General features: G+C 51.5%; 1 protein-coding gene across 5 annotated transcripts; it reads right to left on the reverse strand.

Moving 5' to 3' along the window:
* Nucleotides 1–388: 388 nt before the first annotated feature.
* On the reverse strand, nucleotides 389–27,654 carry MFN2 (mitofusin 2). 5 transcript variants are annotated; one of them, XM_065935740.1, is made up of 20 exons: nucleotides 27,486–27,654; nucleotides 26,124–26,171; nucleotides 25,647–25,731; nucleotides 21,194–21,372; nucleotides 17,446–17,581; nucleotides 14,440–14,602; nucleotides 13,677–13,801; nucleotides 12,636–12,744; nucleotides 12,416–12,523; nucleotides 10,936–11,089; nucleotides 10,699–10,766; nucleotides 10,435–10,556; nucleotides 8,863–8,989; nucleotides 8,346–8,450; nucleotides 7,984–8,086; nucleotides 7,339–7,559; nucleotides 6,583–6,738; nucleotides 4,943–5,139; nucleotides 3,765–3,899; nucleotides 389–2,533 (listed from the first exon to the last, which is right to left on the reverse strand). In XM_065935740.1, exons 4-20 carry the CDS (start codon nucleotides 21,366–21,368, stop codon nucleotides 2,464–2,466), a joined length of 2,274 nt encoding a protein of 757 aa, XP_065791812.1. In that variant the 5' UTR covers nucleotides 21,369–21,372; nucleotides 25,647–25,731; nucleotides 26,124–26,171; nucleotides 27,486–27,654; the 3' UTR covers nucleotides 389–2,463. The 5 variants fall into 5 exon arrangements, with proteins under 5 accessions (XP_065791812.1, XP_065791810.1, XP_065791813.1 ...); XM_065935738.1 differs by having other exon boundaries at nucleotides 26,124–26,262; XM_065935741.1 differs by lacking the exon at nucleotides 25,647–25,731.
* Between the last annotated feature and the right edge of the window lie 81 nt (nucleotides 27,655–27,735).

Below are 27,735 nucleotides of genomic sequence, written 5' to 3' on the forward strand. Positions count from 1 at the left end.
TAGTCATGCCCAAGCCACTGCTGAGAGCCCTTCCAAAAAAAAAGACAGAGAAAAAAAAAGAAAGAAAAGGTCACAACCAAATTCTCAGAAGGCAAACTAGGGTGGACCAGTCTGAGTCATTACTTTTTAAGTGAAAAATGAATGGTTTAGAGTTATGGTGAAATCTGTAGAGAAATCACTCTAGATTTCCTGGTTCTTAAAGATCAGTTACGCCTTTTGTTCTTCTGAGAGCATCAGATTCCTTCCAAGAGTCAGGAGGAACCCACAGGCAGGTTACAGTGGGAACTTCCCCTAAGTAAAGTTAAGGTCATTTCAAAATACAGCCTGTAGACTTTCTCATGTCAGAGAGAGTTTGCATAAGAATAAACTGAGGAGACACACAAACACAAAGGGTTTCCAACTAGGTTTTATTTTAGTGTCCAATATTATCAGCACTGATACAGGAGTAATTCAGGCAAATTTATCACCTTAAATACATCAGAGAAAAAACTCACTGTGTCAAGCACGTCTCGCACTCCAGTAAATGAACATAAAGACACAGAACAAAGTTAGCAGCATTAAATTAAAGTGCTTTTTGCCACAGTTCTTTCAGAGTCTTGCCCTCAGTGGTATAAACTCAATTTTACTTGTTGTATAAGCTCAAAATCCCAGGGGATACATTAAAAAAAAAATTCATGTTTAGTTATTTTACATAACTTTCCCCCCCAAAGCACAAAATTCATTGGAATTGTGCAACACTGATTTTTCCGGACATACTGTGAGGTGACCACCACCCGGGTCTGGCAAAAAGCTGGGCCATCCTCTGCTGCACAACAACCTTAGCTAAGTCCATCACTTTGTTCCACACACCAGAGTAGACTGAGGGTTTGAAGGATCAGTGGGCACCTGGAGAGCACGCCAACTGCACGCTACCCACCAGCAAGCAGAGGCCACTGAGCCGTTTCCCCGAAGTCAGAGGGCGGGTGGACTCAGAAGGGCAGGACAGGCCCCACCTCTCTGCCTGAGCCTGCCTCTTTCTGGGAGAGCGGTGCTGCTGGCTTCTAGGAAGCTCTCTGACCTGCCCGGCAGAGGCTGCCACCTGAAGGCTGCCTGCCCCAGACGGCTAACACCATGGAGACAGGAACCTGCCCCCACTGTGACCAGCAACAATCCCCACACTCAATACAGAAAACACTTCTCAAGAGCAACTCGAGGCCCCGTGTGTCATCTGGAGGCTCCGGGATCAGGAGGGTGGGAGGCTGGGTGCTGGGTTCCCTGCACTGTCTCCTGGCCATGTGCAGCACGGCTGGCACAAGAGACTTCGTCCAGAGGCCTGGTAGCCAAGGGCGGCTTGAGCCAAGGCGGGGTGAGGGGTGGGAACAAGTTTCTTGTGGAACCTCAAGCTGGTAGGGTGGACTCTTGGACCCCACGAGCCCCTCCCAGAGTGAGGTCAAACAGAAAGCCCTGTTTTGTGCCGACTACTGATCCTTCAGCCATCCTGGATGGGGTCCACTCCCCTCAGCCTGCCACCAAGGTCCCCATCTTCCATCATCTTTCCTTCTACTACATCCTTTAACAATCTGGACCAAACCATCTTTCACCAATACGAAGCCAGACTACAAGGCTAAGGACCGAAAGCAGAACAAGGGACACAACGAGAAGGGAGGCAAATCTTGCCCCATCATGGCACTGGCCGCCCGAGCCAGCACAGACAGGACACAGGTTCCACACACCACCTCCTTCCTGGCCACGCGCTCCAGCTGCCTCTGCGGTATCTTCCTGCCCCTCATGGCAGAAAGCCTGCCTCCGCCTAAAACCCAAGCCACACTCAACCCACTGCCAATGCAGAAAGGCTGGTCTGGAAGACTCTGCAAACAGACTGAAGCATGAAAGCCAAAGAACCACACTGACACAAAAGCCACAAGCCTCCTGGGACTCTTGGAATCAGTTTGCGCTGGGAAGAAAATGCAGCCTCCCCACAAAGGCGGTCTTTCTCTGCAGGGAAGCTGGGGTGCGTGGTGGGCAGGTGTGCGGGGGCTGGGGTGCGTGGGGGGCAAGTGTGTGGGGGTTGGTGTTAAGCGTTGGCCAGAGGAGGGGGCGGTGTCTGCCTGATTACCCTTAAAGGCCCAACCAGGCCTTCTGCAACACTGGCTGATCCCAAGAGCTCATCAAGCAATCAATCAGCAGCTTCTCAATCAAGAGAGCATGACAAAGCAAAGACTGAACTCCCCAGTACCGTGCTGTCCAGACTCATTAAAAAAAAAAGTTTCCTTTAGGGGCACAAGTTGGAAGGTCTTCCTGCAACAGCAGGCAAAGGAGGGGAAAATAACTAGTGCTTTGGGGCTCAACATGGTGGGAGACAGTGGGTGGTTTCGTTCTCACGGTGGAGGCAGTGGACAGGAGCTGCACGCAGGTCTGGTGGTGGGAGGCCCCACGTGCTGGCAGCACTGTCCTCCCCACGGGGGCTCCGGCTCCGGGTGCCCACTATCTGCTGGGCTGCAGGTACTGGTGGGTGAACATGTTGAGTTCGCTGTCCAACCAGCCGGCTTTATTCCTGCAGAGAAAAGGTTACCTTGTAGCGGCAAGAGCTGATAACTGGCCGTGGCGTCACCTGCCAAGCCTTGTTCTACTGGATACCTGACTTGTACAGACTCTTTTATTCCTCTAGTAACCTCCGCTTCACAGATGAGGAAAATGAGGCCCAGAGAGGTTAAATAACTTCCCACGGTCACACGACTCATTGGTGGTGGAAATAAACTTTTCTGACCCTTAAGCCCTGTGCTGGCTTCACGCTGGGCCCACCGGCAAGGCCCCAATCTGTTGGGAACACCATGTTCTGCCTGTCGGCAAGGGGCTGCGCTGCTGATATGCAGTCCTTGTTGGGTTTACCCTGTCCCTGCAGCTGACGCACAGCAGAGGCGCCCACCCCCAAGACCCACGCCTCGTGAGATTTCCCCTGGGGATGAGCGGTGTATCTCTAGAAAATAGGTGTCCCTGGGCAGTGGGCGGGAGCGCACGTCTGCACTGCAGGGAGGGGAAGGCCCACGGACGCCCTTGGATGCAGCCCCCCTCTGTGCTGACGTCAGGGCAGGGCAGGAAGCCCCGAGTCCCCATGTGCTGATGTTATCTGGGCCTGAGCAGCCAAGGACTCTCCAGAGCACTTGTGCACGTAGCTCTGTGGCTGTGTCATGAAATCTCACTGCATTTTACAGATAAAAGCAATGAGACTTGGGGAAGCTCAGAGATTTGCCTGAATGTGAGGGCCGGGACCAGAAGCCAGCACTCCTGACTCCAGGGACCCATCCTCTCTCCAGCAACCTGCTGCCCGAAGCTCTGACTTTCGATGGAGACTCTGTGCAGACCTGGGTTCTGAGCCAGGCTCGGCCAGCCACCCGCTACCTGGCTGGCTCCCCTGTGGGCACGGGTTTCAGGAGGCCATCATCCCTGGGCTCACAGAGAAATGGTGGAAGTGAGGGGTGCGTCTAGCCCAGTGTTCCCGCTGACAACAGAGGCCAAATAACGTGAGGAGGCTCAGAGGGTGCTGGTGCCCAGCAGGCTTGGATCCTTCTACTCCCAGTTTAACCACCTACTCTGGGATCTCAGATAAGTTACTCAACACCCCTCCAGGCCTCAGTTTTCCTTTTTATAAAGTGAAGGTGATGACAGGCCCCTGCAGGGATGTTGAAGATTGGGACAGCACATGTCAGGTGGCCGAGACACCGCAGTTAAGGACCTGCCTGTGAGCTGTAACCTCGCAGGACGGGTTTCCCCTGCTGCCACCTCACCTGAGCAGTTTGGCTTTGCTCTGAAGTGAATCAAGAACCTCGATTTTCTTGTTCATGGCAGCGATTTCCTGCTCCAGGTTCTCCCGGGTGACATCAACTTGCTGGCACAAATGAGCAAAAGTCCCAGACAGTTCCCTGAAGGGGGAGAGAGTCAGGATCAACCAGGCTATGTCGAGGGTAAACCAGACTCAGGGCAGGGCAGCTGCTAGCCTGCCGGTCACCTGCACTGGCCACCACCTGTCCTGGTTTGGCAGCATCTGCCCCACCTCCTGCTGAGACCATGGACATCACGACCACCACAAATACCAGCATCACCATCGTGTGAGAACCGGGAGCACAGGGCAGGACACCCCGACCTGGACACAAGAGACCGGGACTCAGATCCCAGTTCTGCTGCTGATCAGTCGAGCGCAAGAGACAGGGTCGTGTGTGTCCAGCTGCTCAGTCATCTCCGACTGCAACCCCACGGGCTGTAGCCTGCCAGGCTCTTTTGTCCACGGGATTTCTCAGGCAAGAATACTGGAGTGGGTTGCCATGCCCTCCTCCAGGGGATCTTCCCAACCCAGGGATCTAACCCACATCTCTTGCATCTCCTGCATTGGCAGATGGGTTCTTTATCACTAGTGACATCTGGGAAGCCTGTAGAAGACACATGACTCCTCTTAAATCTCAATTTCCTCATTTTGAAAAACAAAGTGTCAATAAGAACAACTACTTCAAAGTGTTTGAGGGGAAAATGAAGTATTAGGTGCAAAATGCCTAGCAGGGGACCTGCCACATAGCAATAAAAGGCAGGCAGCCAGCACCTTAGTCACCACCACCTAGATCAAGCAACCACTCCCACCTGGCCCAAAGATACGCCAAGAAGACTGGGCTGTGGCTTAAAACATCAAAGCTACACCCACAACGCAAGTCCTTCAAGGTAACCTGCCAAAGATGCTACAAGTAACGCCCTTCGTGTTGCTGTCTTCCTTCCTGGGGGACCAGAGGCCTACTTAGTCCCAGCCCTGGACATACAGTGTCCCCAGAGACTCCTCTCCCACTCTCAACCTCCACGTTGTCACTGCATAGCTGACGGCCAGGATCGGACAGCGCTCGGGTCCCACTGGTCTCCAGGTCAGTGTAGGAGGGCACCATGGGAGCTGGCGCCGGCCCCTCGGACTGATGGGGACACTCACTGCTGGACCTGGTGGCTGCAGTTGGAGCCGGTGTAGCTGATGATGAGCTGCAACTTCTCGCTGGCGTACTCCACAAACTGGCGCTTGAAGGCCCTCTCCTTGGCCTTGGTGGTCCAGGTCAGACGCTCATAGACATAGAGGAGGCCATAGAGGCCAAGGGAGAGGGCGATGAGTCGCCATCCCACGGCCTTCCACACCTGCAGAGGCACAGCGGTCAGCGGATGCAGCCCTCTGCCGTCCCACCTCCCAGCTTCTTAGCCTGTTGCTGCCAGGACTTTCCCAGGAGCATCAAAAGGCCTTTGTGCCTCTACTCAGAACACTCCTCTCAACATCTTCTTGGGCCCCACCGAGACCAGAAGGGCAGGGATTCTCTCTAGCTGGAAAATGAGGGAAACGGAGTGTGGCCCACACAACATGACTTGTGCAAAGGCAGTGGGGCCACTGCTATGGTTGTGAGCACAAGAGGCACAGATCCAGGCACACAGACATCTTAAACATAAATGCTGGAGTCCTCAGAAGGGACATTCCATTCTGGTGACACTGATGACAAGTGGAACTCTGAGTACCGGTCCTCAGCAGATGGCATCTTTTAATCCGCTTTGTAACACTTTGGTGCAAGGCAGCGCAGTTAGAGTCAAAGAGCAGTGGACTTGGAACCAGAAACAGAGGCTCCAGTGCTGCCTGCCATCCTGGCTGTGTGACCCACAGCGAGTCTATTTATACCTGTTTCCTCTCAAAATAGGAATGATGGCTTTCACCCAATTCCCAGGGTGGTTTGGGTAAAATGAGACACTGATTGTAAAAGGGTTACATAACTGTCAAGTGTCAGCTTCTAAGCTAGTGACCCTCTGCCAGGTTACCATCTACCAAAAAAAGAACCAGAGTAGGTATTGTCTACAGGCTGGGAGCAGGGTGCCTCAGCTCCAGCCTGCCCTGGCTTTCCAAGCTGAGAAGTCAACTCCTGGCAGCTTTGTCAGTTACATTCTGCCACCACTCTACAACTCAAATGACCATCGCAGAGAGCATGTGCCTACATCATCAAGAAAATTCAAGGCACAAGTCACTCTGGCTGCAGCGTGTCTTGGGTCAAGACGTGGGGAGTACCCCATCAAGAAGGCAGCCTGTGACCTCAGGCCTTGGGGTAGAAGAGAAGGGTCATAAAACCACAGCTGGCAAAATGAGGGTTCACAGCCCAGTCCAGCCTCTTTCTGGCTCAAGCCCTTCCAAGTTCTGCTCTGTTTCCTCACTGACAAAGGAGAAATTCCTGGTCACGCCCACCTCTCTAGAAGCCAGGTTTGTCAATTTCTCAGGTCACTTCCCTACCCACAGGACTGGCCCTACAGGGGAAAGAACATAGCCTTGGAGTCAGATGGGGCCAGAGCTCAACTCCAACCTGTGTATCCTTGGCAAGCCAACTGCAGATTTTTTTCTGTAAAATGGGAACCTCAATGTCACCTTATGTTGAATGAGACTTCCGTCCAGAAATGTACATTTCAGGGCTAAGGTTGCATGGCTCCTGAGATCATAGTGAAAAGCCATCGTGGATGTAAAGTGCCGGGCTGATGCAGAGATCCCCGCCAGATTGCCCCTCAGTCCCACCCACCTACCCCCACCCTTCCCGTGCTGGGCTTGTCACTGACCACTCCTCCAACAACGAGAATGCCCATGGAGGTCCTGGACGTCAGGGAGGCCAAGCCAGTGACCATGGAAACCATGAGTTCCTCTTGGGTGAGGGAGCCCTGGGGCAGTGGGGGCATGCTGGGGTTGGCCGGGGTCAGGGGCATGGGCCGCTGCACCTGTGGAGAGAAACAGGGGGGCTGAGAAGAAAAAGGCAGCAAATCTCCCATTCCCTGAAACCCTCGGGAACCCTCAGGGCCAAGAGTCCAGAACAGGGACACGGGGCGTGACTTCACCTTCCAAAATGGAAAATGAGCTCCACGTGTAGCAGACCAGGATTTCAGCTTCCTAACAGACCTGCCAGTCCAAAGGTAAACACCATGGATACCACAGATCATGAGCTGCAGCCACCCTGGAAGGCCTCAGCTTAGGTCCCCAAGCCTGAGATGTGGCCTAAAGCAGCCCAGGTGATACCTCCAGAAGTACAGAGATGGGGGTTAACATTTAAACATGAAAATGGTGGTATCTGGACAGATAGGTCATCTAGACTTAATAATTACATACTTATAAGCTTAATAAAAAAAAATACAGCTTGCTTTTGTAATTTCACAAATATTAGTGCCTACGATAAAACTAGGTTGATTTGTGGCAGAAACCTGACCGAGGTGGTGGCCCACATGCCACAGCCATGACCTCCGGGAGCCCCATTCAGAATGGCTTGGATACCCAGCGCGCAGACTAGCCTCCCTCAGTGCCCAAGGGTGAGGGACTCCGCGTGCCTGGTCGCTGTAGCCCATCAAGGCCCGGCGGCTGTTCTTGGGGCCCAGGAACCGGTTCACCAGCATGGTCCACCCGAGGGAAAAGTGAAATTCAATGTCCTCCTGAAAGTCGGCACACAGCTTGTCACAGTTGAGGTCGTAGCTGAGGGAGAAACACTGCCGAGGGACCAGCATGTCCATCTGACTCCGCACAGACACAGGAAGGAGGGGTTTCAAGCCGTCTGTCGGGAACAGAAGTGGGGAGAAAGCAGAGTGGCTCAGCCTTGTGCCTCGCCAGTACTGAGCCTCACCACACCTGCCACTGGCGAGGATGCTGGCAGTGTGACCCAGAAACCAGGCCTAGAAGAGCCGGCCTGTGGGTGGGGTATGCAGACTCAGACTCCGTACCCACTTATGTGTGGATTTAAGGAGCAGACCAAGCTCTCAGCCTCTGCCAGTCCCATGTGGTAACACAAGACGCCCCCTCCCCTGTTCACCCCTAGTCTATGCGTGGAATAAACTCACAACATATGCCCAGAACCTCAAGGTATGGAGCTGACTCATCACAAAAGAGGACAGATGAGGAAACGTCATTAGTTCTGCAGGCTGGCCTGACACTGACCTCGGGCACCCAGAGCCCTGGTCCTGAGCCCCCACAGCACTGACCCATCATCTCCTGCTGCATGGTTTGCAGGGAGTTGGTGATGGCCGTGGAGCAGCGGTCTGACATGTTTCGGCCCAGTCCTTCCTCTATGTGGCGGTGCAGTTCCTGAAGCCAGAAGAGACGGAAAAGGAAGCGGCGCCTTACACCAGTGGTTCCCTCCAGGGAGCCCAGGGCCAGGCATTCAGAGGCTGGTCAGCCCAGGCCCAGCAGGTGACAGCGGCAGGCAGGTGGAATGAAGCCTGAGGCTCAAGTCCCTGGCTGAGGGGCCCTGACTCAGACCAGCAGGGGCTGAATCCCTGTCTCGTGGTGACTCCATCCATAGCCAACGGGAAACAAGGGGAGCCCCTGCCACTTAATGACTCACATTCTTGTAAACCTTGAGGACCACGGGGGAAGGGTGGAAGTCCATCTGGTACTCGTCCACCAACACAGAGAGGCGCCGGATCTCCTCAGCCATCGCGGTCGACACCTGCAGCAAAGGAAGTGTGCTGGTGAGTGGCCCAAGGGGACGTGGCTCCACTCCACAGCACCGGGAGTGCCTAACAGGCTCCAGGAGACTGGGTCTGCCTCCCTGCAAATCTGCAGTGTCCACAGATGGCCTGCAGAATTAAAGCTTTTGAATTCAGGGGTATTAGAGATTGGCTGACTGAAACTCATCTAAGCTGTAGAGGAGGTGGCCCAGAGGAGGAGGACTTGCCCGGGGTCACACGATGGAACAGCAAACCCCGGGAGGCACCACATTCTTGAATCAGGGTTATGGCTTCCTCCTGGAAGGCTGAGGAGCCCCCGAGAAAAAGGATGTCTGTGTTTTCACTTTTCGAGTGCCTGGCCTCTACTCGGAGCCCAAATCTCCCCAGTGTCCTTCCTCCTCCACTTCTCACCTGCCTCTCGACTTCCTCTGTGATCTGCTTAATTCTCAGCTTGTAGTCTTGCGCCAAGAGCTCCAGCTGCTTGTCAATAAACCTCAGCCGCTCCTGCCGCTCTTCACGCGTTTCCAGGCAGTAGACCCTGAGAGAAAGAGCCCTGGTTACCCGACTAAGCCGAGGAGGTGGTGCTGGGAAGTCTGTGGGCCCCAGCTGTGATCCTGGCATTCTGTGCACACCCCTGGAGGCCTGCTCTTCCCCTTCCCAGGCAGGAGGGAGAGATAGTACCAACAACTCGCTCTTAAGTTTTCCAAATTCGGAGGATGTGGTGGTGACAGATAGGGGAGGGTGCTTTTTCAGGAACTTTAGAACAAGCTCTGCCATTCATATAGAAAAAACTCCACTAGTAAACAAGGAAAAGAGAAAAAGGGGTACAACACTACCCAAAAGCCTGGCTCAAATCACCAAGTCTGAAGTACAGATCAGGGTCGGGGAATGGGAGTTCCAGCATATACTGCTGGTGGGACCACAGGCAGGGCCAGATGTTTCAGAAAGCCACGGGCAAAACTGGGTAAAGTCGAAACGCATACATCCCAAGACGGAACACTCCACCTCCAGGAATTAATGCTAGTCTCTAGCAGATGCACACCAGGGGACACAAAAACTGGTGTCCACAGCAGCAGGGTCTACAATAGTAAAATAATGAAATCTAAAGATCAATCTAGAGGAAACTGAGAACTGCTCTACCTCAACGAAAAGTCCTAACCTCCAACTATAGGCATCAACAAGGACAGAGGATAAAAACAATGCTGAGTGGAAAGCGAAGCCAAGTATTGCATGTTCCCGTACCTGTACATTTGAAACACACGCAGAATACAACACTGTGCATTCTTCAGGATTTACATAAAAAGTACTTTTTATTGAATGACAGGACTACACACCAAATTCATGATGGCAGTTACCTCTGAGGAGCAGGCAGAGGGACACTGGGGCAGGGACTGAAGAATCAAAGGGAATTCAATAGTTTTTTTCTGTGTTTTATTTGTTTTATTCTGACAATAAAACAAATATTGTCAATTGTGGGCAATGGAAACAAGATATATTATTCTCTGTACTTTCTCATATATTTTAATCTATCAAAAAAGAGCATCTATTAATTCTCTTTTTAAGGTTTTTTTGGCCATGCAGCACAGCATGTGGGATCTGAATTCCCCGCCAAGGGATCGAACCTGCATCTCCTGCAGTGGAAGCTCGGAGTCCTAACCAGTGGACCACCAGGGCAGTCCCCAAAAAAGGTATTCTGAAGAAGTGCTTTCTGCTTCCAGCCATGAGAATAGCTGCAGTGCTTGGTGTAGCACTGGACCAAGGCTGCCAGCTCAGACTTTTAGGGAAGCTCACTACACAGACCAGGTGGGACAGACAGACGCCCCACAACCTCCTCACTGGCTGCTCCTCGTGGCTCAAACATGGTCTGGTGGAAACCCTGAGACCCTGCTCTGCCAGCTGAGTGCTGGCCCTGGGCCCGGGCTCAGGTGGGGGTGAGGCGGTCATGGCCACGCTCCCTCCACCAGTCTGTTCCCGGGCTCTTACCGCTGCTCCTGCGCTGCGATGTGCAGAGAGTCCATGATGAGGCGGACGGCCTCTGCGATCTGCTTGGCCCGGACCGTGTGCTGCTCAAACTTGGTCTTCACGGCCGACTGGGAGATGCACTCCTGGAACAGACAAGAAGTGCCAAGGGAGGCAGGGGCCACCAGCCAAGAGCCAGGCTCTGGCATTCAACTGCCAGGGACGTGGCCGGGGAGCGCCAGAGAGGCACAGAATCTCTAGACAACAGGATCAAAGGCTCATGCTCACCTCAAATCTCCTCTCAAAATTCTGAAACTCAAACATCCTCACTTGAAAGCCTTCTGCAAGAGCGCCCCCTAGGAGAAGTGCACCACGTTAGTCCAGAAATAACTCAGGCAGCCAAGAGCTTCTCACCCAGGACTCCTCTCACTACCTCATTCTCACAACTATTTCTACCAGCTGACTTAGCACAAGACCCAGTGTCTCAAGAGTCAGGGAAAAGCAAGAAGCTGGTTCTATTGTCACCTCCTTCGGGCATGCCCTGGGCCTTCTGGATCCTAGCGTTGAGCACCTCCTTGGCAGACACGAAGAAGATGCGGTCTCCAGCCTGGCCCCGATCCACCACGCCCAGCTCGTCCACCAGGAAGCTGGTGCAGCGCTCCATGTGCTGCCGCCGCACCTGGAGCCCAAGCAGACAGGTATTGTATGACCAGGTGGGGTGCGAGGGGGCCCTCCTGAGGGAGCCCATGGCCCCCGGTGGCCTCTTTTCTAAGAGCACAGGTAATCTAGTCACACAGCTCAGGATTCAGAAGCTAAAAGCCCACATGCAGCGATCATGTCCCACCATCTGTCCTCCAGCCACCAGGCTGCCCAGATCCCAAGTCACAGGGCTCCTCGGGGTGCAGCCTGCCCAAGACACCTGAGGTGTCAACAAGCAGAAACGTTCACACATGCCCCAAACTGCCTTGTTAAAAGCCCACAAAAGTCTCCCTTTGGTGACCCAGAAGGAAAGGAAGCTGGGGGTCAAGAAACCCACACCTGTCGAGGGGCATGCAGGAAGGCTCAAGAGGGAGTTGATATATGTATGATTATGGCTGACTCTGTTGTAGAGCAGAAACCAACACAACACTGTAAAACAATTTTCCCCCAATTAGAAATATATTTAAAAAAAACAGAAACACACACGTGGACTCTGTACTGACAAGCTGAGTCCTCCCTGGCCTTAATGAATGAGTGGGTGCCACCTGAAAATCCCTCCTCGCTCTGAAGTCCTAGGGCTCCACTGCTGGAACGTCAAAGTGACAACAGCCTCCGGTGGACACCTGCCACGTGCCAGGCCTTTTCTCAAGGTGAACAGATCTCATCCTCTCCACAACTCCATCTATTACACTCAGCTCACAGGTTAGGATTTACCTGGGTTAGTTAGGATAGGTTAGGGAGTTTATCAGTCACACTGCGCCGCATCTGCTGACTACACACTTGATCACTGCCCCATAGCACCTGTGACTCCTTTTTCTTACATGTTACCCATAAAAAGTAAAGCATTCTGAGCTGTCAGTAAGAACCAATTATCCTTTGCTCTTCTTTTAAGCTCTCCTGGATGTCTTTCAAAGCTACGCCTCTGACTCACTCTTCAAGAACTAAAGAGAGCACTGGTCCCAAGCAAGGGCTCGGCTAATGTGGTATGGAGGCCTCTCAGCACGAAGGAAAGCCTTCTGAAGATTAGAGGGGAAGGGGATACACGTATACATACAGCTGATCCACTGTGTTATACAGCAGAAACTAACACAACATTGTAAAGCAGTTACACTCCAAAAAACAAAGAGGAGAGGGGTCCAGGAAAGTGAATGGGAGAAGTGAAGCGGTCCCATAGTGACCCCAAAGACCTCATGGGACAACTTTGGTGATGAAATTCATTCAGGGATGTGGCTGGAGAGAGCATGCAGAGTCTGGATAGACACATGGGGTGGCAGTCCCCAAGCTGCTGAATGAAAGAGGCGCCCACCTCCTCCATGTACTCAGGCTCCGAGGCAGACGCGTCCCAGCGGTTGTTCAGGATGAAGATGTTTGGGCGGGACAGGCGCTCGCTCACCTTGTGGAAGAATTGCTTTTCCTGGATGAGAGGAAAGACCTCAGTAAAGGAGGGGCTGTGCCAGCCAAGGCCCTGCTGGCCCGTCCACTCGACTGGATCTTGGGAGTGTGGGGAAAGGCAGAGGATGGGTTACCGTCTGCATCAGAGTGGACTCCGAGTTGGCCACCAGCACAAACACGTCGGCGTCCAGGCAAAACTTGTCAATCCAGCTGTCCAGCTCTGTGGTGACATCGATGCCAGGGCTGGAGGTGACAGGGGTAAACCATCATCAGACCTGGGGCCCTATTCTTCCTGCTCTGAACAGACCTGAGGCAGCAGGCAAAGGAAGAGAAAACTACAGAGGGGAGGGCAATCACCCTTATTGGAGGGATTCTTACTTTTCATCTCATATCCTTCCAGACTGTCTGAAAATGTAATTTTTGTCATATGCATTTATCACTCATATAAAAACCTAAAGATTTGAGTTTTATTTTGTGCATGCATGTTTGCATGCTAAGTCGCTTCAGTCGTGTCTGAGTCTTTGCGACCCCATGGACTAACTGTAACCTGCCAGGTTCCTCTGTCCACAGGATTCTCTAGGCAAGAATACTGGAGTGGGTTGCCACGCCCTTCTCCAGGGGATCTTCCCAACCTAGGAATCAAACCTGCATCTCCTACACTGGCAGGCAGGTTCTTTACCAGTGGGAAGCCCCTGCATTTTACTTTGTGGATATACAATTAAGGTGAAATGCTACATTTCTGTGAGTCCAGCAAGCACTCTCGTACCAAATTTCTTGGTATAGTTATAGCCTGTCCACAAAGCAGGAGCAAAATGTTGCCTTGAGAAAAATAAAACACAACAGGGACCTCATAAAGAAGAAGCTCCACCCCCTCCTCCAATAAACATACTAACATTGGGTTGAGGCTGAGAACCTTCCCCTTTCGAGCATCCTTCCTATCCCTCTTTATAGACCATCATTGGGAGATCTTTGGGTCGATGCCTGCCAAGATGATACAATAACCAGACCCTGAAGGAAATCCATAAGGCTGGAACATGTGGTTAAGCCGGTTTAAAAAGTAATATACTTCAGCACAGCAACAACATGACCTTGGGGACACTGGCCTGGAGGACCCAGAAATGGAAACCAGGGGCCCTCCCCGTCTGCACCTCCGGAGGAGGCACCTGCCCTCTCACCTGTCCATCAGCACCAGGTCATCCTTGAGAAGCGGGCACTTGGAGTTGGGCCACATCACACTCACCAGGCTGCCCGCATGCAGCTGTTCGTCCTGGTGAAGGGCGTGTGCCAGCTGGTTCACTGTCTGATGAGGGTGGAGGCAGAGGATAATCAGGGTCAAGGAAGAGCCTCTGGGCTGGAGACCAGTGCAGCCTAGCCCCAGGACAATGACCTGGGCCGTAGGCTAATCTGCTACCCCTCTTTCATTTCATGCATACAAAGTCAAGAGTTGGGAGCTGCTAGCAAGAACCAACTATCCTTCACTCCTCCGTTAAGTTTCTTTCTTGGATGTCATTCTGCATTAATTAATTCTTTATGAACCAAAACGAGCATGTGGTCCCAACCCAAAGTGCAGCTGGCTCTCAGAAAAATGAAAGCACGCCAACCCTGAGCTGAAACATCGGAATCTCGGAGCAAATGCAGGGATGGCTCTCTGGCAACACCCCCAAGAACAAGGCAAACACACTCTGCATTGCAAAGAGAAAAGGCCTGCTCAGCAATTCACAGGTCTATGAATTCCAGGCTCCAGAACCTCCCTGAAGCTCTCACACTCCCTAAACAGCCAGGCTAGGACAGAGCTCCCCAAACTCCACTACAGAGACACCTCCCCCTCCTTAGAGGTGCTGTGGGTCCTGGCATAACAGACCCACTGGTTGGTCTCAGCCCAGACTTGACCCACCAGTGTGACTAGGGCCAAAAACCAGGCCGGCAGGGCCCTCTCACCTTGACACTCCTCTTCTCCTCTGAGCCCTCCGTGAGGAGGAAGGCCTCGTGGCCATCTGTGCCCTCCACCCGCAGAAAGCAGTTGGTGGTGTGGCCAATCCCGGAGGGCAGCACTTTGTCCCAGAGCATGGCATTGATCACGGTGCTCTTCCCATTGCTCGTCCTACAAGGAAACCCAGTGAAGCTACTGCCAACTGCATCTCAGGTTGTCACTAAGAAGGGACAGCCGGAGGTCCAAAGTCTTGTCCTCTATAGTGACATCAGTGCCCACACAGGCAGAATGGGTGCTCTGTGCTTATGAAAATGGATGGACAAAGCTGGTGACCTGTGCGTGTGACATGCCCCAGGTCATCATGGCAAACCAACTACATGGGGCTCCTGTGGTGTGATGCCAGCATGCAGACACTACCTGCCCTTGAGTGAGCCCCCACCAACATGAGGCTCTCAGCATCGTGCAGGAGACCACTTGTCTGACTCGGAAGACTAACCACTCCTCCTCTTCTACCAGAAGCCACTGACTCACCCCAGGGTGTCTTCTTCTGTCTAAGTGACCTCAGCTGAATGACCCCAAAGTTTTTCTACAGAAGGCCAATTTTGCTGCTTTTCTCACACCAGGTTCCTCTCGAACATGAAGCCCCACCCGTCACTCCCAGCTTGTAAGGGCCTGCTCCAGGGTAGATTATGGTAGCATTCTGCCTGCCACCCGTTTTTCTATCTTCTTTTTCTTTAAGACAGCTCCACTCCTCAAACTCATCAGCTCCAGTTCACCAAAGCCAGGGCCACAGTTCTGAGGCAAGGATGAAAAGACAGCCCAGAAGGCTGAAGGACACCACAAGGTGATGAGGGGCAGAGGGGCAGAGCGCCGACGCCTCAGGCCGCCACTGTGTGCAGAGCACCCCACCTCCCTGAGGCCTTCTTCCCCTGTGCTGTGCTTCGTTGCTCCATCGTGTCTGACTCTGCAACCCAAACTGATTGGGCTTGAATTTTTTAAAGGTGCTGTGGTTTAAGAAGAAATATATTTGGTCTTTGTCCCCAGTTCCTGGCAATTCCTTGGAATTTCCTGAGTGATAGGAGCGTCCCTAGTTACTCATAAGGAGCCCCTGCTGAGCACACCTGTTTACACTCATGAGATGACTAAGGTGGCCCCCCACACAGTCTCAGGATGGGCTGATCACCAGAAAGACCAAGTGGTAAGAGGGTTGGAACTTTCAGCCCCGCCCACCTACCTCCTGGAAAAGGAAGGAGGGGGGCTGTAGATTAAGTCCCATCAATCTCTTGAACAGTGAGATCTGATGAGCTTCAGGGTGGAAGGCGGTGTGCCCTAGTTGACGGGGACAGAGCTCCCACGCTCAGGACCCTCCCAGACCTCGCCCTGGCCACCTCTTCATCTGTATCCCTCACAATATCCTTTGTAACAAGCCAGTAAACCTAAGTGAATGCTGCTCAAGCAGATTAAACTCGAGGAGAAGGTTGTGGGAACCTCTGACTTATAGCCAGTTGATCAGAAGCACAGGTTCGAACAGCATCTGAAGTGGGGCTATCTGTGCACCAAGTTCTTAACCTGCAGAGTCTGCCGCTTCCTGGTAGAATGTCAGAACCAAGTTCACTGGGCAGGACACCAGTCAGTGCCCACTCAGAACTGGACAATTCCCTGGCACTGTAGCAGACATTCCAGAGGTGCCTACTTGACCTCAAAGCATAACAAAGAAATCTGAGGGCTAAAAGTACAAAACTTTTTTTTTTTTTAATATAAAACGTTTAGAAGAAAACATAGGGGGGAAAGCCTCATGACACTGGAATTGGCAGTTTCTTAGATACAATGTCAAAAGTATAAACAAAGAAAAGTATAAATAAATTAGACTATATCAAAATAAAAAACTGCATCACAGGACACAGACAATAGAGTGGAAAGGTAACCGACAAAATGGGGGAAAATATTTACAAATCATATATCTGATAAGGAAATTCAGGACTCCTACAACTCGAAAAACACACAAAAAAATCACAAAACAACCACAAAAACTCTCAAACAACCCAATTTAAAAGTAGGCAAAGGACCTGAACAGACATTTCTCCAAGGAAGATATACAAGTGGCCAACAAACACGTGAAAAGATGCTCAATATCACTAGGCATTAGGGATTACAAATCAAAACTTTAAAAGCTACTAACTCACACCCATTAGGATGGCTACTGTAAAAAAAAAAACAGTAAATAAGTATTGGAAGGATGAAGAAAAACTAGGACCCTTGTGCACTGCTGGTGGGAATTAAAATGTTACAGTCACTATGGAAAACCATATGGTGGGCAGCTTCTCAAAAACTTAAAAACGGAATGATCCAGCAACTCCACTTCTGGGAATCTATCCAAAAGAAGTGAAAGCAGGGTCTCAAACAGGTATTTGTTCATAGCAGCATTGCTCACAATAATCAGAAAGGGAAAGCCACAAGTGTCCATAGGGGATGAATGGATAAACAAGATATGGAATATACATGCAATGAAATAGTGTTCAGCCTTTAAAAGGAAGGGAATTCTGACAAATGCTATGACACGGATGATTCTGGAGGATATTATTCTGACTGAAATAAGCCAGTTACAAAAATACGTGGTTTCACTTATATGAGGTTCCCAGAGTCAAAAATTCATAGAGACAGAAAGTAGAGGGGTAGTTACCAGCGGGTGGGGGAGAAGGGACCAGGAGATATTATTTAACAGGTAAATTTCCATTTTCCAGGGAAGAAGTTCTAGAGACTGGTGGTGGTGACAGCTGCGTAACAATGTGAATGTATTTAACAAAGCGAAACTGTACACTTAAGAAAGGTTACAATGGGAAATTTTCTTATGTCTATTTTACCACTGCTAAATTTAAAAAAATAAACGAGAGAGTGCCAAATTCTGGGGTGTGCTGCCTGCTTCCCCGCCTTGGGGTGGTCAGATCCAGCACAAAGAGCATGCCTCCCTCCCTCCCAGCTGGGAAGAAAGAGGGCATGAGGACTTCGAGACTCACCGGCCAAAAAAAGCCACCTTCATGTGCCGCCGGGCCAGCACCTCGCTGATGCCCCTCACTTTGGACAGATAACCTTTGACGTCCAGAACCTGTTCTTCTGTCGTAACTGGGTCCAGTTCTGCATTCCTGTAGGTTTCTGCAGGTGTAGATTAAAAACAGTTCAGCCCACCGTCAGAGTTTCAGAGTCCCAGTCTGGATAGCAGAACCCACCCCCGCGGCACTCTGTTCCCCGGCTGGAGGTCCAGACTCCTGTGGGCCCCAGTGCAATAAAGAACTTGGCTTAGGAGCAAGACTGCTGGGTTCCAGTGCAAGTGTTGGTTCTTACCTCTTCCTGGCTTTGTGACCTCAGACAAATGAACCTTCCTGTGTCTTAATTTCTTTAGCCTTAAAACAGAAATAACAACAGCACCTACTTCATGTGGCTGGAGAAAGGATTAACTGAATTAAAACACAGAAGTGCCAAGAATGGGGCAGGTATCTGATGAAGACCCAGATGCTGACTGCCATCATTTACTTATATGTTTTGTACTTAACGTACACTCACCAAGTTCTCACTATATGCCAGGCACTGTTCTGGTCAAACATGGCCTCATTTAATCCGCGTCATGTACCCATCAGAGCTAGTAGACGGCGGGGTCAAGGCTGAGTCCAGGTCACTGTGCACCTTCCCGAGGCCCTGCCTGACCTGGCCCCACTCACTGCTCCAGCTGGGTCTTGGGCACCTCCGCCTTGCATCCTACCTCACCACATTCCCACACTCACCACCGCTCCAGGCTTTGCTCGGGGCTTCCTCACCCCACCCCTCCGAAGAACGAACATACCACCTCGGGGTGCTCTGGCCTATTCTCACTTAGCCTGCCCTGATCCCACCAACCTGAGGCAGATCCTCCTGGCTTGTGTCCCCGCGGCACCCGGACTTCTTGCATCTTAGCCCTTGTCTCAGCATAGGGTAACTGCCCCACTCAGCTGTGTGCATCACCTACCACGTGAGGGCCCAGCTGTCTGACCCCCGCACCCCGCACTCGGCAGGCACACGGTGTTTGCTAAGTGAATGGATCCTGGGATCACTGCACTGCTTTTCCCCAGGGCCCTTGCCACGCGGCTGGATAACATGTTATGACAGATGGGAGCAACCGACAAAGACCCTGTCCCCTTCCCATCCAGCACTTGCGCCAGGAGGGTCCTGAGCTAGCTGGACTGCAGATGGGTGTCTGCCCCTCAGCACACCCTGGCTGCGATGGACTGAATGTTTACGTGCCCCATGTGATGACAGTGTGATGGTACAGCTGACCCTTGAACAACATGGGGCTTGGGGGTGTGAATCCTCCAAACAAAAATCAGCATGTAATTTAGTCAGCTTCTGTATGCACAGCCCTTCTATATCCACAGTCTGCATCCACGGATTCAACCATGGATTGTGTACTACTGCAGTACTTACTATGGGCAGAAAAGCATGTATAAGTGGATCTGTGCAGTTGAAACTCATGTTATTTGAGGGTCAACTGTACATAGAGATGGAGCCTCATGCCTAGGGTTAGTGTCCTTATAAAGGAAAACCTGAGAAGTAGCCAGCCCCTTCTGCTATGTGATTACATGAGCTGCTACAGAGAAAAGATAGCAGTCTAGGAAGCCAGCCCTCACCAGACACCAAATCTGCTGCTGCCTTGGTCTTGGGCTTTCCAGCCTCCCAAAACTGTGAGAAATAAATATGCGTTGTTTACAAGCCACCCAGTCTATGGCATTTCTGTTACAGCTGCCCAAACAGACTAAGGCACTTGTGAACCACTGGGCTGACAGGTCCCAGCCCTGAGAACGGTCCCAGAGCACGACAGGTGCATTTCAGAGCCGCCCAGTGAGTTTCCCCTACAGCTGGTGCCAACGAGGCCTCCCCACGTCCACCGGTCACCCCTTCTCAGACCATCGACATTCTTCCCTTAAGTGGGCACAAGGGTGTGGCTTTTGGAATGTGCCCCAGAGGAAGCTGGCTCTCCAGCCTGTGACTGGAGAAAGAAAATTTAAAAGAAAAAGCCATCAGCTGACAAGCTCTTGCTACTGCCCTTTAGAGAACAGTCCCAGGCAGTAGTCTTCCCCTCCCCTGGCCGGGACAACCCCAAATACATCTCAGGATCACCCCAATGCTTTCCCTCCCTGGAGGCCCACCAGTATGGGAGGCCTCCTGTTTTCACAAAAAGAGAAATTAAAACACCCACTCCTGATGCCGTCACACAAACATCTTCATTATGAACCACGTGTTCCTCCACAGAACCATGGGAGTGAGTCAGAGCATCACAGAGGGTTAGTCTTGGCTCCGGAGGGGAGAGCAGCCTGGTCTGTCCCATCTCTGCACGCCAGAACTACTGCTAAACAAACAGATACTAGACTGGAAGCATTTCAACTACCAATCCTACACCCTTGAAATTCAGATCTTTAAACTGAACAAATTCTCTGTGAACCCCTTTCCTGCATTAAGCACCATGCTGAGGGCAGGGCATGAAGAGTCCATCCTTAGTCTGTTCAGGTTACTCTTACAAAATACCACAACTGGGAGGCTTAGACACAACAGAAGTGTGTTGCTCGCAGTGCTGGTGGCTGGAAGTCTTGGATCAGGGTGCCAGCCTGGTGAGGTGAGGGCCCTCTTCCAGGTGGGAGACTTCTAGTCATATCCTCATGTGGCAGAAGAGGCGAGGGAGCTTTATGGGGTCTCTCTGATAAGAGCACTAATCTCACTCACGAGGGCTCCACCCTTATGACGGAACCCCTCCCCAAGGTCCTGCCTCCTAACACCATCACACTGGGCCTGAGGATTCCAACACGTGAGCACAGAAGGACAAACGTTCAGACCCCAGTACTGGGACTACTTCCTTTCTTTAGAGGGAGCCTAAAGGAGCAGCCTGATGTGTCACCAACCAGAAGCCAAGCTGCTCCAGGGGAAGGTACCAAGTAGAGAGAAGCATGTCCCTGAGGCGTTCCCACTGAACTTCTAGGGTTCTGCAGACTAGAATTAGGAAACCCCTGGTCTCCCCTAAGCTCCTCTTTCACAAATGAGGAAAGCAAGACCAGTAAGATTCAGCTACTGACTGTTCACTGATAACCCCAGGGCCTGGAGCCAAGGTGTGCCTTCTAGACAGAGTCTCAGAAGACAGTGGCTGGAGTTGGTGCTCAGACTGAGTGGGGCCCTGGGAACCGGTCCTTCTCTGCTGACTGAGTGAGGATTAAGGTTGGACTCAAATTAGTAACTAGAGGAAAAGGCGCCGGTGATGCAAGTTTCCTATTCAAAGTCCTGGTATCTAAAAATATCAGAGAGAGAACACCCTGGTCAGGAACAACCAACACCCAGACACAGGGTGGGGGACTGATGGCAGCCAGGCTGGGCCAAGCAAAACACCTGGGCTTTGGAGTTAAGCCCAAGTACAGTCCCGGGTACAGTCCACTGTGTCACTTACAGGGTATCAATGACTCTCAGAACCTCAGTCTGCTTGTCCCTCAGGTGAGGATACGATTCACCCACCCCTTATGATTAAGTGGAGCAGAATCTATAGAATTTTCAAGGATAGGTCCCGTGTTTCCCTGGCCCATCTCCCTGGAGCCCAGTTCCATGTGATTCCAGGAGCAGAGTACCACTGAAGGTGACAACCCACCTGGGTGTGAGCTCATCAAGGGCAGGGCTGTACCTCCCTGCCCCCAATTCTGCCCCCTAAATACTGAGGCTGACAGGAGCGGGCGTGGCTGAGCAGGGTGCCCGTCTCACCTTCCAGGAAGGTGGCGCTCTCCTGGATGTAGGCCCCCAGCTGCTCGAAAATGCCATTGATCTTCTTCTTGGCGGTGACAAAGTGCTTGAGCGGGGAAGCATTCACTTCAGCCATGTGTCTCTTATCCTTCTTGACTGCGACGATGGAGTTGCATCGAGAGAAGAGCAGGGACATTGCGCTGTGAGAGAGAAGATACATGAGCGAACCCAGGGACCTTTTGCTGGGGTGCAGAAGAGTGTGAGCGGCAGGGGCACTGGGCCTGGCTCGCAGGCCCATCCAGAACATGGGCCCTCCAGGACCAGATTGCGGACAGGGAGATCAGAGCCAGCATCTCAAAACTAGGAAGGGACTGCCTGGGCCCCTCTTCCTATCACACAGTGTGGGCACCCAGGGCCCAGAGCTTGGGTCAGTTCTGGGTGTCCCCTGCTGGGTGAACAAGGACAGGCTTGCCTCATCCACCTCAGAGAAAGAGGGGGGAAGCACAAGGTAACATACAGAGACATCCTCCTCTCAGTCTTAGGCAGAAAAGAATGACAGAAATCGCACTTATTTCCTATACATCACCCCCTGAGAAAAGGCTCTGAACACTCAGAACGGTGAAAGCAAAGTGATGCTCAAGGTCAGGCACTTCCACCACCCTCCTTGGCCACTCTGCTGCCCAGCGCTGATGGCCCTGAATCGTATCAGGTTTTGTTTCTGTTTTTATTTTTATCTTTGGTTGCCAGTGGGGACGATGGCAAGGAGGGCTGATCCTCAAATGAACACGGTCTACTTCTACAATTTATACTTATGTTTACTGTTGTCTTTTCATTATAAATGTGTCTACTGTAGAAAATGTGGGAACTAAAGGGAAAAAAAATCCATAACCTCACAGTTCTACAACAGGCACTATTAACAGTTGCTCATCACCCCAATTTGTTTCTGTGTGGTAGTTCTTTTGCTCTTACTCAATCCTCAATCACATGCACATCTTTGTGGCCTGTTTTTTGTTTTTCCACATGGCAACAACAAGTTAGGGGCCATGAGGCTTAACTCCAGAGTCCTAGAGATCTTTACTCAAAGTCAAAAGAGGCAGACAGACTAGAGAAGCTGGTCCCCAGATGAGGCTGGCAGTCCCTGAACCAAAGTTCCTCACAGTCCCCACCACGCATAGCGCCATTTCTTCAGCAGAGCCGTCAAAACCCTGGCAAGTCCCAGGAAAAAGACCTTTCCAAGGATAAGGGGCGGTGTGCACAGCTGTGTATGCCTGGATCTGCCCTCCTCAACACTCAGCACCTCCCTCCCTCCCCTGCCACCCTAATCACAGCGCCACCTGCTCTCCACCCAACCTGGCGCGCGCCCTATCTGGGAGATGACAGGGTACTGCCCAGGAGTGAATCTACAGAGAAACTGCCAAAGCAAGCTGAACCAGCTTCTGAGAAGCAGAAAAAAAATAAACATTCCTAATAACTGAAAACTGGCCCTTAAGAACTAAGCATCCCAAAGAGTGAGGAGAAAGAGAGACCCACAGGGAAATGGGAACCCACATGTTTTATCTAAAGCGACAAGTTATTTTTCGATATTCAAGATTTCTGGAGAGATGGGAGAGAGAAGTTGACTATGTGTCCATTTCTGCCTTCCTCCTCAGGAATATACCACAGCTGTGAGATTTTCTTAGCATGGTGCCTACTATCAAGGGCATGAGTAAGAAAGACAGGGACTTCCCTGGTGGTCCAGTGATTAAGAATCTGTCTTGCGATGCAGGGGACGCAGGTTCAATTCTGGTTGGGGCACTTTGATCCCACGTGCCACAGAGCAACTCAGTCCACTAGACAGTCCCAGTGCTGCAACGAAGGATCCTGCATGACACACCCAAGATCCCACTCCTGCAACTAAGACCTGACACAGCCAAATAAACAAATAACTGTCAAAAAAAAAAAAAAGGAAGAAAGACAGCAGATGGGCCTTCCCTGGTGGCTCAGCAGTAAAGAATCCACCTGCCAATGCAGGAGACAGGGTTCTATCCCTGGTTCTGGAAGATCCAACATGCTGAGGAGCAACTAAGCCAGTGCTCCGCAACTACTGAGCCAGAGCCTGGGAGCTGCAACAGCTGAAGCCCTCGAGCTCTAGAGCCTGTGCTCTGCGACAAGAGAAGCCACAGTAATGAGAAGCCCAAGTGCCACAACTAGAGAGTAGTCCCTGCTCGCTGCAACTAAAGCAAAGCTGTTACACAGCAAAGAAAATCCAGCACAGCCAAAAATAAATAAATAAATAGAATTAAGAAATAAAAGAAAGACAGCATCGCTCTGAGAAGGGGAAGAAAATACCACTGGCTCCTCCAAAGCAGAAAAGGAGAGTACACTGATATCGGGCTTCCCGTGGCCCAGTAGGAAAGACTCTTGGAGACACAGGGGTTACACATAAGCAGAAGAGGAAAGTCACCGGAAGGAGAACAGGGTCTCACAAGGTAGCTGGCGCTGCAGATGAGATTCTGGAATCAGAAAGAGCTGGGTTCAAATCGTGATTGTGCTGTTTCTGGGCTGTTTAAACCTCAGAGCCTTGGAATTGTCATGTGTACAAACAAGATATCACGCAGAGTCCATGAGAAGATTAAAGATGACACGGCACAAGCTCAAAGGTAGTTTTACATACCATAAAACAACAACAGTAATAAACTCTACCAGCAAGATCACAGGACTCTCCCTGGAACAGGTAGCCTTCGGGGGTGAGCAGAGGCAATTCCACCACCAGCACGCCCACAGCCACCCCACAGCTGCCACAGGGATCGAGGCACAGGTCTGCTCAGGGGTGAGGCTCAGCAGTGCCCCGCCCCAGAAGTGACTTGCTTGCAGGCAGCAAGTTCCCAGATATCAGCGGGACTTTTAGGAGCAGGCGCTTTCAAGTTCTGCTGTTCTTTGCAAGCCCAAACGATAGGACACCAGAGGCGTTAAGTGTTCAGTAAGTGCAAGATTCAACAGCATGCACGTGAGTAAAAGCCGAGTGCTCTAAGGTCACCTGGTCTGCTCAGATGGCACCCTGTCCAGGGGCTGCCCTGCTTTCACGTTCCCCAGCCTGTAGGTACATGCCTGAACCTCCCAGGTGCACCCTACCACCAACCCAAACTAATTTCTCTGCCCTTATTCATGCCTGAGTTGAGAGTCTATGTTTGTGTTACACGTGCTGCTTTCAGCCTGGAATCCTCTGCCCTTATTCACCCATTTGGCCTACGCCTCCTGTCCTTCTAGACCCAACTCTAGTGTGACCTCCTCCATGAAGCCTTCCTTGACATCTGCATGGAGCCCATGCAACCTTACCAGACTTCCAGGACTTTTAAAATCACACTTTCTCACCATCTAATTTGTGAGCTTCTAGAAAGCCAGCCTAATACAGAGTAGTGACCAATTTCCATTTCTACTTTCCTCCTCCACAACTGAGAGACATGGCTTCAGTTAGTGAGTGACCCTAAAGGGAATTACCTTCCTACCCTTCTAAACCTGGGATGCATGTATTTACTTTTCTCTTAAAAAGCAGCCTTTGGCCAAGCATCTGTTTCTTAGTATTTGGAGTTCAATGAGTCAAGAGAGTTGATCAAATCTGTCAGATTCCAGGATGTAATCCTTCCAAAGAGTGAGCTGGGCATACATGTGTGCACAAATGGACCACAGTTGCAAATACACACACATTCCAAGACTGAGTACCGCTATCTTGAGGTTCCACCAGCTGGCTTCCTAGGCTTTCAGAGTGGGGGGAAGCAGCTGGTTCCTGATCCTTCTCTGGAAAGCCCCGATAGCCCCTACTTCATCACAGGGCTCATAGCAGACATGTGGAGTCGGTCCCCCAGGCGCAGCTGGGCCAGAGTCAAGCTCCAGTATCAGCTATCCACCAAGTGGCACGCATCAAGCTATTGTGACCGCCTCAAAGCGCTTCCCGAGGTCATGGTTTCAGAGAATTAACACTAGCATTTTCCAAAGTGCAACACACAGAACTCTAATCCAGCCAATGTTCCATATACACAGGGCTCCATAGCAAAATCAATTTGTAAGACACAACACTCTACAGTCCCCCCCACACACTGTAGCACATGAACACAACAAAGACTTTAGGAAGGAAGGCCTGCTGTAACAACTCTCACTTAACTGCATTTCACAATGCTGCATTTCACAAACTTCTCTGAAGAAAACCTTCTTCTACATAACAGGAGAAGGCTCGTACTTTGGGAAAAGCCTCATTCATGCTAGTAGTCTCCTTCTCCCGTGACAAAAAAGTGCTGGGGGCATAGTAGTAATAGATACTAAACTAAAACCAATTCTAAAATGCTCCTAGCACTCGCAGGTACTGAAAAGCTCAGCCTCAATCTAGGTTATTAGTGGAGGAGAATTATGTGAAGTGGGTGCAGCGACAGCAGCCACAAAATTCACTCCAAGGTGTGTTTGGATCCCAAGCAGAGTCCCTGAGTCCACACCACCTTCTTACCCAGTTTCATGCGCAGCGACTCCTAGCAGAGAAAATAAAATGGATCCACAGATCGTCTGCTAGTACAACTGGAACAGAGGAAAAGCTGAGAAATTGAAACAAAAGAGTATACACAGTAAAGAGGCAGAGGAGACTCTTAGAAGAACTGTGATAAGGAGCCAGTGACCCAACTTCTGGTGGGCAGAGAAGGGGACAGAGGAGCCAGCACAGCAGAGAACAAATGAGGGAGATAGAAACTCGTTCTTCAGGCAGCCCAGAGATCCCAGTCATTTTCTTAACTGTCAACCTTTAAATGGGCTTTCTCAGCAACCAGTAAAATCATGTGAAAGGAGACAGTTTTTTCCAACACAGGTTGGAAAAATCCAGCTCTGTTCAAGAGACCCCTGTCCAAGAGACTCGGCACTCGATGGCCAGCAGAGTACACCCCTTTCCACCCCACACAATTCCAGGGTGCCAGATGTCTTGGCCACGACTTACTTTTCCGATGGTGAGAGACTTTCACAGGGTAGGCATCATGAACACGGGCTGGGTCAAAAAGAGGAAAAGAATTTGAGTTCTCCTCCCTCCTGTCTCAGGTTGAAGACGGCTACTGATCGACTCCGCCAATTCTGAGTTACTAGAAAAGCAAAGGGACAGGTCAACAGGCAAGGGGAAAAAATGGTGCCAAACAAGTCTAACCAGGTTTAAAAAGCCAAACAAACTCATGCCCGAGGGAAGTTTACTCACTGAGGTACTGGGGTGGTAGGTGAGGAAGTGCCCTGGGGAAAAACAACCCACGGGTGCAGGGCCAAGCCTGGGTGTGCACAAACATGTGTTCAGCCACGTGCTGGTGACAAGCAGGGACTCTGGTAAAAGCACATCCAGAGGGACCACAGGAGAGGACAGAACCAGTTCAAGGTCTAGGCTTGAGGGCTGTGGCACTGAGGATTAGAGACGGGAAGGTGGAGTTGAGACAGAGAAGTGGACCTTACTGAAGGCCTCGCTCTGTCAGACGCTGCAAAATGTCTTACTTAACTCTCAATTCCACAGTGCAAAGACAGGCTTGGAATATTTAAAGATTTATGGACTGCCAGTTAAGAGGCCAAGCTTGGAACTGAGATACGGCCTCCCTCCCATTGACTGCAAGCCTCACTTATTTTCAGTTATGTGAAGGGGCCTCACCTGACTCTTGGGGATAGCAAGGGTGACAGTCAGAGCCCTTTCTGGGAGGAGAGAAAGAGAACAGATACAGAAATTAAAGAAATAGGGCAACCAAGGCTCACAACAGATGGAAATGGGAATGGGCAGTTTTGGCTTCAAGCGTCCAAGCAGCTAATTATGTACATTTTCTGTCTGCCTTGTGTGTGTGTATGCACGCATGTGTGAGCACATATGTGTGCGTGCATGCTAGGCGCTAGAATTAGCGCTTACCGTCCATCCACAAGCCAAACAATAAAGCGACAACTGTGCCAGAGCAGTAAGTGCCCGAATTGGGGCGCCTACGAGGATGAATACGGGCACCTATCACGTGCTGAATAAGTGCTGGCAAATACAGAGAAGTGGACAAGAAATGGGGAAAGGCAAGAACAGAATCTGGCGGGGAAGGGTGAGAAAGCGGAAAGGCGGGGGAGCGACAAGACGCCTCAGGAGACCCCACCCCCAAGTCCCGAACCCCGAGTCCCGCCCCCTCCTCCAAGGGCCGCGGAGGGCCCGGCTGCAAGGCGAGAGCGTAGGGACGCCCGCCGGCCTCGATCCTGAGCCTTCGGGAACCCGGCGTCCCACCGGCCCACGCTGGGGTACCCAGGACTCGCCTTGTTGGGCCGGGTCGGGCCCCACCACCCAACACACTCGCCCTCTCACCTTCACCTTCCTAGCTTCCCAGCGGCCATCATACCCCCGACGTCACCAACGAGCGCCACACCCGGCAGAGGCGAAAGGAGGAGGGAGGACGCGTGCGTCACCAGCCGTCGCAGGTTCGCCGTTCTGGTCCCAGTGAGTCGGTGGACTCCGAGCTCAGCGGGTTCCACCCTACTAACCCTTATGGGTCAGGGGTCAACTGGCTCAGCTCCAAGAGAGGCGCCTTGGCGCCCTTATCACCGCCAGGGCGTCC

The sequence above is a fragment of the Muntiacus reevesi genome, chromosome 5, assembly GCF_963930625.1.
Source record: "Muntiacus reevesi chromosome 5, mMunRee1.1, whole genome shotgun sequence".
Taxonomy (NCBI): Eukaryota; Metazoa; Chordata; class Mammalia; order Artiodactyla; family Cervidae; genus Muntiacus; species Muntiacus reevesi.

Coding starts and splice junctions, on each gene's coding strand:
- MFN2 (XM_065935741.1), bottom strand. CDS start 21,368: ATGTCCCTGCTCTTCTCTCGATGCAACTCCATCGTCGCAGTCAAGAAG. Junction 10,767..10,935: donor CCAGGGCATGCCCGAAGGAG/GTGACAATAGAA, acceptor CACTTCTCCTAG/GGGGCGCTCTTGCAGAAGGC. Junction 6,739..7,338: donor TGATGGGCTACAGCGACCAG/GCACGCGGAGTC, acceptor TTCTCTCCACAG/GTGCAGCGGCCCATGCCCCT.